Here is a 12856-nt window from a genome sequence, read left to right as displayed (position 1 = left end):
ACTCGGCTATTTTCAATCATATAAATGAACATAACCATAGAATAAACTGGAATATGTCACGTGTAATTTATAGCAGCAACTGCCGGTACAAGAGTCAAATGATGGAATCGGCCTTAATAAAAGAGAAGCAGGTAATGAACATCTCAAAGGGGAATTGGACATCAGACATCGTCGACGCAGTGTTCATTCAACCACGCTTAAGAAGATTAAAGGAAGATTATCAGCGGGGGTGACCTAAATTGGCTTACTTGTGGACGAATCTCTTGGTATAAATACCACCTTTTCTGTAAACTTTTCTCATTCATATACCTGAAGAGAGAGACAGCAGTCTCTGAAATATAGTACTTTTCTCTCTACATTTTGGTGTTTTTATGGGCTCCTTTTATTAGATGGAATTCTGTTGTTACAGAACACCTTTACCTTCATTAATATTATATATATAGTCATATATATATATATATATATATATATATATATATATAGATATATATATAATATATATTTATATATATTATTAAATAATATATATATAATATATATTTATTATATATAAATATATATATATAATAATAATATATTTTATATATATAATATATAACTATATATAAATATATATATACTATATATAATATATATATATATATATATGTTATTGGATGTGTGTGCGTGTGTGTGTGCTTAACTATCTCTCTAATTCTTAAACTAATAAGGACAGGCTTCTACAGAACTCAAACCTCTACACAAAACTAAACTTTGTGACTAGCAAAAATTAGTGAATGCTATCACTAACCCACAAACAAACGTACAATCTAATATCTTCCATTGTCGTGGGGAAAAAATATTAATATATTTATTAACATCAAAATGAAGCCTTCCAACACTACTTTCTCTCTGACTTTCTCGTGCTTGAATGTAAATATTAAAGTAAATATTAAACAAGATTCATTATCAGACACTTAGCCAGCACTAGTGAACCACAAACACGTAAAATCTAATATCCTCCATTGTCGTGAGAAGAAATTATTAATATAAAATTTATTAACATCAAAATGAAGCCTTCCAACGCTACTTTCTCGTGCTTGAATGTAGAATAAGTAAATATTAAATAACATACATTATCAGACACTTAGCCAGCACTAGTGACTTAAATTGGTAAACAATGTTTGCTGCCTCGGAATCATCCCTTACACTTTGCTGGCTTCATCTGCGTCTACAGAGGTGCAGCATCACTCGACGTCTCTCTTATCTTCTTCTTCTTCTTCTTCTGGAATCACCACTCCGACTGGCACCATCCAGGGGACCAGACGTCCTTCCAGTACGTTGGATGGGCCCTCGTTTTGTCCCTCCTGATGAGCGGCACCTTGTAGCGAAGGAGTTCCTCCGCCAGGAAGCTCAGCATTATCTGCGTTCTGTTGGTGTCGATGGCCGCTAAGTTGACTCTCTCCTCCGGGTCATCTTTGGGAGGAGAAAGAGCAAACTTTTTTCTCTCTCTTTCATTTAAAAGTCATATCAAGTACATTTTACAAATAAATAAATATGCTATATAAGTAATTTATGTACACAAATCTAAAAAAACAAACATCTAAAAATAAATCATACACATCTAAACAATTCGTATCTATTATTCATAAACTTTAAAATGCACATGTTGAGGTACTTATCTTTAAGAAATAAATAAATGTTTTCTTTAAGGAGAATTTTCATCAAATACCTATCATAACTAAATTTATTTTCTATATACTGATATATTTCATTTATATCAAAATTTAATTCTCTCCCTATCCAAATTGAATACAAGTACCCTGTAGTTAGCATAATATACGTGTTATAAATTTGTTCATTCTTACTTGAGAAATCTAACATTAAGATCTTAAGCATATTCACACTTTCCTTCTTTCCTATATCACTCAACATATTCTGGAAAAATCTTACTACTGATTTTATAAAATTGCAAAAATAGAATATGTGCAATGTGTATTCTATATTATCACATCTATTACAATTATTACAATTATAAAGAGTGAACTAAAGGTCTTGTCAGATAAAACGCTGTTATTGTCACAGATGTGTACAAAACACGCAGGGGCATACTGCCCGTTTTCTCAAATACATTAACATTCGAACATACACAGGAATTTCAATGACTCGAATTTTGTCTTCAGCTAAACTCAAAAGGGATACAACAGAAAAGAATCTATAATGCATGTTATCACTTTTATTACTTCAGTAAAAGATCCTCTGATACAGTTAAAGTTTAAGAAGTGGGCAGGTACTTTTGTCACCTACAAAGTTATTCTGTAATTTAAATGAAAACGTTTCATTATTTAGGTGTTTCAGAAGAGAGGACTACCTTTTATGCAAAGGCTAAGTTAGGTATATCTTAGTTTTACCAGACCACTGAGCTGATTAACAGCTCTCCTAGGGCTGGCCCGAAGGATTAGATATTTTTACGTGGCTAGGAACCAATTGGTTACCTAGCAACGGGACCTATAGCTTATTGTGGGATCCGAACCACATTATATCGAGAAATGAATTTCTACCACCAGAAATAAATTCCTGTTGTTCCGCGTTGGCCGAGCTGAGAATCGAACTTTGGACCACTGGATTGGTAGCCGAGCGCGAAATCCACTCGTCCAACGAGGAACCATATGCAAAGGCTAAACCCCCTACAGACCCTTTTCCAGTTCTACTGGAAAAAAGAACCCGTGAAAAGAAAAAAGAATCTACAGTGAACGTACCTTCCAAATTATAAAGTCGAATCTTGGTCCTGTCACGGAAATATCCGCCGAGTATGTTGAGCACCCGGTTCTCCCAGTAAAGCGTCGGATCATCTTTCATCTCTTTCCAGAAAATGTATTGGTCATCCATAGTCCTCAACGTGCTCTTCACAGAGATCGATTCTCCGGAGGTCAAATCTTCCAGGCTGCTGCTGCTGCTGGTGTCTTGCCAGGAACCAGAGCCATCTGGTTGATCATCGAGGAGCTCATATGACGCTGTGGGCTCTTCCAGGCTGTCGTCGGCTGGAATGTCGGAAGAATCATTATAGTTCCCTGTGAAGGGTCCATCGCCTGGAATACCTGAAGAATCATTATAGTTCTCTGTGGAGGGTCCATTGGCTGGAATACCTGAAGAATCATTATAGTTCTCTGTGGAGGGTCCATCGGCTGGAATACCTGAAGAATCATTATAGTTCCCTGTTGAGGGTCCACTGTCGAGGACTTCTTGGGTATCCTTAGTGACTTGTCCCTCTCCTGCTGCAGCGTCTGATGATGGCAAATCACCCTTCTGACCATTCTCGCGCGAAGATTTCTTGAGTAGATGATGTAACTTCGTGTTGAAGCCTTTCTGTTTTTTCTTCTTCTTCTTTTTGTTGATCTTTCTCCTCGGGGCATCTTCAGATTGAGGCAGGGATACCCAGGCTTTCCGAGCCATGCCCCCGACCAGCAGCTTGTAGTTGCTCATCCTGAAACAAAATTCAGAACAGGTCGTGAGGTATCTGCATAGTTACTGTATCATGATGCAGAAATCTAAATGTAATTAGAGCTTGTGTGATTATATTTGCTAGACCTGGTGTTCTTGGAACTGGGAGAGTGATGATGAAAACTTCATTGCTAAAGTAGGGAGAAAGTGACCGGAAAGCTTACCAATTCCCATGATACCAAAAGTGACACCATAACTTTGATGAAAACGCTTATTTCGATGGCAATCGTATTGGATATTTATTCTGATCATATGCCAAAAACTTTGTTGTCATTTCGCTTTAAAATCAAATACAGTCAAGCCTATGGAATCAGTCATTAAATCAACATCCTGTACTAGACATCATTAGTTGAGCCAACCACAAGATGAGCCAATCCTTTTGTTTTCGATCATCCAAATAGTATCGAGGATGCTGTAGTTAATGTTCAACAAAACCAAATCACAAAGATATGTTTATAAAAGCTCTTGTCTTAACTGTAACAAATGGTATAGAGGGTTTATGGGTTAACTGCTCTTTCACGGAGAATCGTCCTCAAATCAGATCAATAAACTGAATCATTATATTGACTGTACTCTGTCATGCATTGTTTTTAAGAGCAAAATGATAGGATCTACCTTAGTTAAACGAACAAATACCTTGAATATCCCATAAGGGTCTAGGAGTTCTAATACTATCGACAACATATTTCTACAACAAGCATTAAACAAAATTAAGAGAGCCAATCGCAGCCTGGCTGCCACCTAATCTCGACCACTGTGGCTAGCCTTCTGGGAGAACCTTTAACCTTCCTGACCTAAACATATATGGCCCACTAGAGAAAACCCAACAAAGGTCAGTTGTTACCTAATCTGGACCTTCTGGCCTGCCTTCTGGAAGAATTTTCCACCTTACTGACCTAAACAAATATGGCCCACTAGAGAAACCCCAACAAAGGTCAGCTGTCACCTAATCCGAACCTTCTGGGAGAATTTTCAACTTTACTGACCTAAACAAACATTGTCACTAAAGAAAACCAACGAGACAGTCACGAACCTCACACCAGCTTTGTACTTTTTGGAATCGTCCATGTTGTAGATCATGGTTTCTCTCTGTGGGACCTGAGAACTGCCAGTCAGGGCGTCCCACTGATTGACACCATCGACCTTTGGCAAGGTGAGTACCCCTGCGATGCTTGAAATGGTGCTGAACCAGTCGGTGACGTGGTGCAAGCTGTTTAAACCAAGAAAGAGGAAAGGTACAGTGGGTCAACATAACACGATTAGTCGATAAATATTACAATGATATTCACACAAGATCTGGTCATTTCTCTCAATACAGCGACCACTTCTGCTCGCATATGTCACATACCAAGGGGAAACAAAACTATTTGTGAAAACTGTTTGACTTCTGCACTGAACATTTTATAAGTTAACAAAGAATTTAACAAGGAAGTTAACATGGCTGCATGAACGCGTTCATCAACTAACTGTTCTGTCACTGTCCCAGGATTTGGCAGCAGAGGAGAATGGATGAAAGATGGACCCCTGGTTCCTCCCTCCCAGAGTGAGGCTTTTCCTCCCCTCAGTGGCCAGTTGCTTCCTCCCTTCTTGACAGATCCTCCATTCTGTCGATTGTCGTTTTGGTAATTATTGGTATGGTGTATACATTCATGTGACATGAACTAAAAAAGAGGGCAGTTCACATGTGGCAAAAGATCAACAAACGAAAACTATATGGGCAAATTTCAGCTATATGAAGTAAATCATGAAATTTATTCTAAAGCCAAGAACTAGGGTGTTTCCAGCTACTCAGCACTTTAGAGAGCGAAAAGACTTGGAATTGGAGTAGTTGGACAGCAAGATAGAGATCCAGAAACTAGATGAGGTGAAATCCAAGGATCCAAAGGTGGAAGTGGGAGAAAACCCCACATTGGCACTGAGAAGGAAAGGGCAGAGAGATCGAACAGCAAAATGGAAGGAAGTACGCAAGAGTGGAGGTCAAGTAAAGACTAAAATGTTGGTGCAGCTAGGGGCCCAAGGAGCATTGCAAACACCCTTTAGTAACACATACAACACAGGACTGAGACTTGAAAAAACTTACGTCAGTTGTGAAAATAATGACTGAGTTTTCGTAATGGCCTGTTTCTTTCAGAGCAGTGATGACCTTACCAATGGCCTCGTCCATAGCTGTCACCATTCCTGTGAGGGTGAATGATGAAAATCAGTCAGGTATCACACTTATCAAAATGAGTCTTAACTCGCTTAAAATATAAGGAAAATGTATCAAATAACCTGCCTCAAGGAAGGATAACAGTCCAAAAGGTAATACAAAGCAAATACAAAAGGCAATGGAATTTTTGGGAAGATAGGAGAATAAAATATAACAGGGTAAGAAAACAAAGGACAGCCTTCATTAAACACCGGCCGAGAACCTCCTCGACCGTTCAAACTTCAGCCTTCAACATGACCTGATACTTTCGAGAGACTGAAATATTCCACTGAATGAGGCTGAGGACATCCATCACCTCACTACACTCGCAACTGGGTTTTACTCAAAGTTGCCTCACTTTCTTCCTTCTCCGTCACTTCTCCGTTTTCTGTCGGTCACTGTGACGATGCTATTGCTGCGCTGAAGAATCTGGAGAAAGGAACATTACCCCGTCCCAGACAGGTGGGAAAAGTGAGTCCTAGACAACGTGTAACTTTGCCAGTCGACTAACCTAAGTAAAGTCTTCGTTCGTAGTACTTGATGTGCTTGTAGGGTACCATATACTCTCGAGGGACCTGGAGAGGAGAATGGACGCTCTGGAAGGCTATGTACATGAACATCGGGTCCTTTGGCTTTCGAGACCTGATGATTTCTTCTGCAGCTGAGGAGAAGATGTGCTGTTGGGATAGAAGACTGAGGTCAAACACTGTAAGTTACAATAAAAGGAAGGATGTACAGAGTGGTGTTTTCCTTGACTTCCAGTTCACAGGGCAGACGGAGTAACTTGACACACACAGACAGAGGGATCGTGTTCAGAGCCCACAGACAATTGCAGGTGAGTAACCACCTGTTTTTTGCACCGACCAGTAAAGGTATTACTGCACTTTAATCAAAACAGATGCCAGTGATACGTAAATAAGGAAATCCAATAAACAAGTTATGCCCCTCTTATGCTCGTGAATGATGAAAATGTACTTAGAATAGCGTTGAAGTTTTAATATACTACTTGGTTAATGACAGATTGGACAAGCTATGCTCTAGATTCTATTATGAGAATCAGTCCTGCTAAAATCACTATACCTTACCTCATTAAAATTGTCAACTCAGTATAAAAGAATTAGAATGACCTGGTTAGCAAATTCTCAGTGAAAGTAACAAAATCTCCAGTGCATCTCGTTTTCAGACTAAAGAAATCCGTTTTCTATGAAAAGGTTTAGGGGAAACTAAAGTAATCTGTTTCATATGACAAATTTTGGGGGAACTATAATTTCCCATTTTCATCATAACATACAGGAGAATGAACGTAATGTGATAGAGTCACTTACTGTTGAATAAACGCCGGCTTTATTGTTATCAACTCTGGTATTATTTCTGAGGTCCAAGTATTCCCTTTCCCTGGCTGGAAAATAAACGAAATCTAATTAGAGATACTACTCTTGAACAAAGTTATTTGTGATATTCATCACACATGCATATTCTTGTGGAATAAATGAAATGAAAGAGCAAAGATTACACACACACATACGCACGCACACAACTACATTTAAACAGCCAACACAAATAATTAACCTACTCGTATGGGAGAAATAAAGACTTATGAGTGCCCCATTTTACAAGTCCGGTTGTGCCTAAAAACTAAATGCGGTTTTTCTTAGGTTAAGCGCTAAATATATTTTTGAAGGAGTAAGTACATTTCTATAGGAAGAAATATGTTTACTAAGCATTTTTGTACTCTCCAAAGTTCAACTATATCTTTACGAAGAAACAGATGAGATATTGTGCATTATAGTTTTTATAGAAGAAGTTATATTTAAAAGAAGCAAAAATACATATGTACATTGTCAGACACCTGCAAGTCATATTTGCAAATAATAACAAACACATATGTACACTTTTAGAGAGCTGAAAGTCGCATGTGAACAAAATATAAACACATATGTACATTTTGAGAAAGTTAAATGTTATATCTGAAAGGAATATGTACATATTTTTGAGAGCTGACAGTCACATCTGAACAAAATATAAACACATATGTGTATTTTGAGAAAGTTAAATGTTATATATCTGAAATGAAAATGTACATTGTTTTGGGAGCTGGAAGTCACATTAGAACAAAATATAAATGTATATGTATACATTTCGAGAACGCTAAAAGTTGAATGTACATTTTTTTAGAGAGAGTTGGATGTACCCTTAAAAACTCGACGCCCACATTTTAAAAATTCAGCAAACAAACGTTTAAACATATATATTTAAAGGAGACTCGAAGTGCATTTTCCCAGACGTCTTGACTTCTGAGAAAGGTACCATCTGGTTATATTCATGAGGGCTCAAGTTGCGCTGAAAGTAAATGTTTTAAAAGCTGAAGTATTTCGTTTTTTTTTTCCTTCTTTTCTTGTTTTTTTTTTTTACTATTATTGTGGCAGTAACACCTGGTCATAGGGCCTTCTCGTCTTGAAGGAACAGGTAAAGAGGAAGAAGAAAAATTCCAGTAGGAACAGAAGAATAGGAAGAAGAATTCCAGTAGGAACAAAAGAAAAAGAAGAATTCCAGTAGGACAGAAGAAGAAGAAGAATTCCAGTAGGAGCAGAAGAAGAAGAAGAATTCCAGTAGGAACAGAAGAAGGCAAAGAATTCCAGTAGGAACAGAAGAAGAAGAAGAAGAAGAAGAAGAAGAAGAAGAAGAAGGATTCCAGAAGGAACAGAGGATAAGAACAATTCCGGAAGGAAAAGAGGATAAGAAGAAGAATTCCAGTAGGAACAGAAGAAGAAGAAGAATTCCAGTAAGAACAGAAGAAGAAGAATTCCAGTAGGAACAGAAGAAGAAGAATTCCAGTAGGAACAAAAGAATGAGAATAAGAATTTCAGAAGGAACAGAAGAAGAAGAAGAATTCCTGGAGGAACAGAAGAAGAAGAAGAAGAATTCCAGGAGGAACAGAAGAAAAATAAGAAGAATTCCAGAAGGGCAGAAGAAGAAGAAGAAGAATTCCAGAAGGAACAGAAGAAGAAGAAGAAGAAGAAGAAGAAGAAGAAGAAGAAGAAGAATTCCAGAAGGAACAGAAGAAGAAGAAGAATTCCAGTAGAGGCAGAAGAAGAAGAAGAAGAAAGAAGAAGGAAGAAGAAGAAGAACTTCCAGTAGGAACAGAAGAAGAAGAAGAATTCCAGTTAGGGCAGAAGAAGAAGAACAATCTCAGTAGGAGCAAAAGAAGAAGAAGAATTCCAGTAGGACAGAAGAAGAAGAAGAATTCCAGTAGGACAGAAGAAGAAGAAGAATTCCAGTAGGAACAGAAGAAGAAGAAGAATTCCAGTAGGACAAGAAGAAGAAGAAGAATTCAAGTAGGACAGAAGAAGAAGAAGAAAGAATTTCAGTAGGAACAAAAGAAGAAGAATTCCAGTTAGGACAGAATAAGAAGAAATTCCAGGTGAGTAAGGAACAGAAAAGAAAAGAAGAACGAAGAAACTTCAGTAGGAACAAAAGAAGAAGGAATTCCAGTAGGACAGCAAGAAGAAAGAAAAATTCCAGTAGGACAGAAGAGGGAAGAAGTAAGAATTTCAGTAAAAGGAACAAAGAAGAAGAAGAAGAAATTCCAGTAGGGACAGAAGCAAGAAGAAGAATTCCAGTAGGACAGAAGAAGAAGAAGAATTCCAGTAGGACAGAAGAGGAAGAAGAAGAATTTCAGTAGGAACAAAAGAAGAAGAATTCCAGTAGGACAGAAGAGGAAGAAGAAGAATTTCAGTAGGAACAAAAGAAGAAGAATTCCAGTAGGACAGAAGAAGAAGAAGAATTCCAGTAGGACAGAAGAAGAAGAAGAATTCCAGTAAGACAGAAGAGGAAGAAGAAGAATTTCAGTAGGAACAAAAGAAGAAGAATTCCAGTAGGACAGAAGAAGAAGAAGGAAGGATTTCCAGTAGGACAGAAGAAAAAGAAGAATTCCAGTAGGACAGAAGAGGAAAAGAAAATTTTCGAAAGAATTTCCATAGGAAAACAAAAGAAAGAAGAATTCCAAGTCTAGGACATAAGAGGGAAGCAAGAAAGAATTTCAGTAGGAACAAAAAGAAAGAAGAATTCCCAGCGTTAGGTACAGAAAGAAAGAAGATAAGAAAGGGAATTTCCAGTAGGACAGAATAAAGAGGAAGAAGAAGAATTTGCCCCCTTCTCGTAGGAACAAAAGGAAGAAGGAATTCCAGTAAAGGCTATCTAGGTGAAACAAAGAAGAACAGAAGAATGGAATTCCAGGTAGGACAGAAGAAAAAAAAAGAAGAAGAAACCATTCCAGTTTTCGGACCAGGAAAAAAAGAAGGGGGGAAGGAAGAAGAAGAAATTTCAGATTAGGGACAAAAGAAAAGGAAGAATTCCAGCCCTAGGACAGAAATCAAAGAAGAAGAATTTCCAGTAGGACCAAGAAGAAGAAGAAGAAGAAGAAGAAGAAAGTTAATTCCTAAGTAGGAACAGAAGAAGGAATCGGAAGAAAGAAGAATTCCCTAGTAGGAAACATAAGAAGCAAGAATTCCAGTAGGAACAGAGGAAGAGGAAGAATTCCAGTAGGACAGAAGAAGAAGAAGAAGAAGAATTCCAGTAGGAACATAAGAAGAAGAAGAAGAAGAAGAAGAATTCCAGTAGGAACAGAAGCAGAAGAAGAAGATTCAGAAGGAACAGAAGCAGAAAGAAGAATCCCAGGAGGAACAAAAGAAGAAGAATTCCTGTAGAACAGCAAGAAGAAAAACTTCGAAAAGGAACATAAGATAAGAAGAAGCAATTCTTGAAGAAGAAAGAAGAAGAAGGAAGAAGAAGGAAAGAAGAAGAAGAAGAATTTCCGAAGAATTCCGTTGGAACAGAAGAAGAAGAAAAGAATTCCATAAGGAACAGAAGAAGAAGAAGAATTCGAAAAGGAACAGAAGATAAGAAGAAGAATTCTTGAAGGAACAGAAGAAGAAGAAGAAGAAGAAGAATTCCTGCAGGAACAGAAGAAGAAGAAGAATTCCAGTAGGAACAGAAGAAGGGGAAAAATTCCAGTAGGAACAGAAGAAGAAGAAGAATTCCAGTAGGAAGAAGAAGAAGAAGAAGAAGAAGAATTCCAGTAGGAACAGAAGAAGAAGAATTCCAGTAGGAACAAAAGAAGAAGAAGAATTCCAGTAGGACAGAAGAAGAAGAAGAATTCCAGTAAGAACAGTAGGAATTCGAAAAGGAAAAGAAGATAAGAAGAAGAATTTCAGAAGAAACATAAATGAGAAAATAAGAGATAAGTGGGAAAGTTTTTTTTTTTTTTTTTTTTTTTTTTTTTATTTGTGGAAAGTACAGACGAAAAAAAAAAGTTTTATGAAATAGGCCCAAAAAGAGTTAGGATCATATCCCTAATGTTGTGAAAGAAAGTTTTTACAGTATAGGGAATGTTACAGGATTCTGAAGGAAAACTGGACCAGCCATGGAAAGGCGAGAGGAAAATAGGATACGATGAAGAAAACGGCACAAAAAGAGGTAGGCTCTGATCTCCTAGGGATATGAAAAGGACGTTTTTGACTGTAGGATTTGTCGTAAGATTGTGTAAAACTGGACCAGCCATGGAAAGGAGAGAGGAAAATAGGATACGTGATCCCCTAGGGATATGAAAAGGACGTCTTTGACTGTAGGATTTGTTGTAGGATTCTGGAAAACTGGACCAGCCATGGAAAGGAGAGAGGAAAATAGGATACAATGAAGAAATCGGCACAAAAAAGAGGTAGGCTCTGATCCCCTAGGGATATGAAAAGGATGACTTTGACTATAGGATTTGTTATTCTATTCTGGGACTGAAAATCTGGTAAACGAGCTCTAAAGGAAAGGAGAGGATCTTGGTGGAAAACATAGGAAACGATGAAGAAACCGGCAAAAAGAGAGGTTAGGGCCTCTTGGATCCCCTAGGGATATGAAAAGGATTTTGTCTTTTGACTATAGGATTTTGGGTTGGTAGGATTCTGGAAAAACTGGAACCAGGCCATGGAAAGGCGAGAGGAAAATAGGATACTATGGAAAAGAAAGAAACCCTTCAAAAAAAAGAGGTAGGCTCTGATCTCCTAGGGATATGAAAAAGGGGAATAAGGATGTATTTGTCTTTGACGACCATCGGAGGTGGTTATACGGATTCTGGAAAAACTGGACCACCTGTACTGGAAACCTAACAACAAGGGATGGGAAACCTAAAAAAAAAAAAAAAAAACAACCAAAAAAAAAAGAAATGGGCGCCAAAAAAACAAAAATTAGTAATCTTTATGGATATCAGAAACAGCAGAAACCATCGGCGGAAAAAACTGAAAAACAACCTAAAGAACAGCGCACGAAACACGAGAGGGTCCTTCAAATCCTAGAAAAATTAGTGTTAAAGGGCGTGAATGATCTGGCAGTTAGATCTGTGTCTGCAAAAGTGATCATCAGGTAACTCCTGTAGATCCGAAACAACCTAATAAATCAGAAGCGAAGGTAACACACCCCGAACGAGACACTTCTTACCCCTCAATCTTCTCCCTGTCTCCTCTTCATCATCATCGTCATCTTCAAAGTCGTCCTTTCCTCGTTTCTTCTTTTTCTTCTTCTTCTTCCCTTCGCTAGAAGCTGACCTTTTGTGGGTGAAGTAATCTTCGGAGCCTGTGTAGTATCCGTAGAAGGTGTCGAATCCTCTCTTCAGGGGAGTGTAGTCCCACGAACAGAACCCCAGGTGCCATCTGATGAGGGAAAGTGGAACTGAGAGAGTAAACAAACTGAATGCTGCTAAATCTCTCTAATTTGAGAAAGATTTTAGTCTCTTAATAGCTATACTAACATCAATTAATATTTAATTGATGGAACATGATTATGAAATTCGAAAACACTAGATAATTTTCAATAAATGAGACAAATAAAACATGAAATCAACATGGCACGTAATGCAGAATGTAGACCAAAGGGCAAGCTCTAGTGCGTCCTATGATGGGGTCATTCAGAGCTGAAAGGGAAATTGAGAGTTAAAAAGGCGTGATCAGACCTCCAGCTTACTCGGGATGCGTAAAAAATTTTCCTCTCAGGCATAAGTTAATTGTATTCCTAGCTTTTAATGTAAATTAAAACGTGCCAAAATCTACGGTTAAATAGAGCCTTGTTTCAAGAAAAGAAAATTAGAATAAATACACTATATCTTATTAGAAATAATTGTTCTGTACTGTTTAACATGCATATTAT

At 37.7% G+C, this 12856-nt stretch overlaps 1 protein-coding gene across 2 annotated transcripts in view; it reads right to left on the bottom strand.

Annotated features, from left to right (window-relative positions):
• Positions 1–660: 660 nt before the first annotated feature.
• LOC135210197 (arylsulfatase B-like) overlaps positions 661–12856 on the bottom strand; it is a 38545-nt gene continuing 26349 nt past the window's right edge. For both annotated transcript variants that reach the window (XM_064243032.1, XM_064243031.1), the window contains 8 exons: positions 12152–12363; positions 6994–7067; positions 6180–6345; positions 5561–5658; positions 4948–5084; positions 4514–4690; positions 2739–3463; positions 661–1455 (listed from right to left, as the gene is read on the bottom strand). In XM_064243032.1, the coding sequence (XP_064099102.1) occupies positions 1271–1455; positions 2739–3463; positions 4514–4690; positions 4948–5084; positions 5561–5658; positions 6180–6345; positions 6994–7067; positions 12152–12363 (1774 nt within the window). In that variant the 3' untranslated portion in view covers positions 661–1270. The remainder of the gene's footprint in view (positions 1456–2738; positions 3464–4513; positions 4691–4947; positions 5085–5560; positions 5659–6179; positions 6346–6993; positions 7068–12151; positions 12364–12856) is intronic.

The sequence above is a fragment of the Macrobrachium nipponense genome, chromosome 39 (genome assembly GCF_015104395.2).
Source record: "Macrobrachium nipponense isolate FS-2020 chromosome 39, ASM1510439v2, whole genome shotgun sequence".
Taxonomy (NCBI): Eukaryota; Metazoa; Arthropoda; class Malacostraca; order Decapoda; family Palaemonidae; genus Macrobrachium; species Macrobrachium nipponense.
This window is presented reverse-complemented; position numbering and strand designations above follow the sequence as displayed.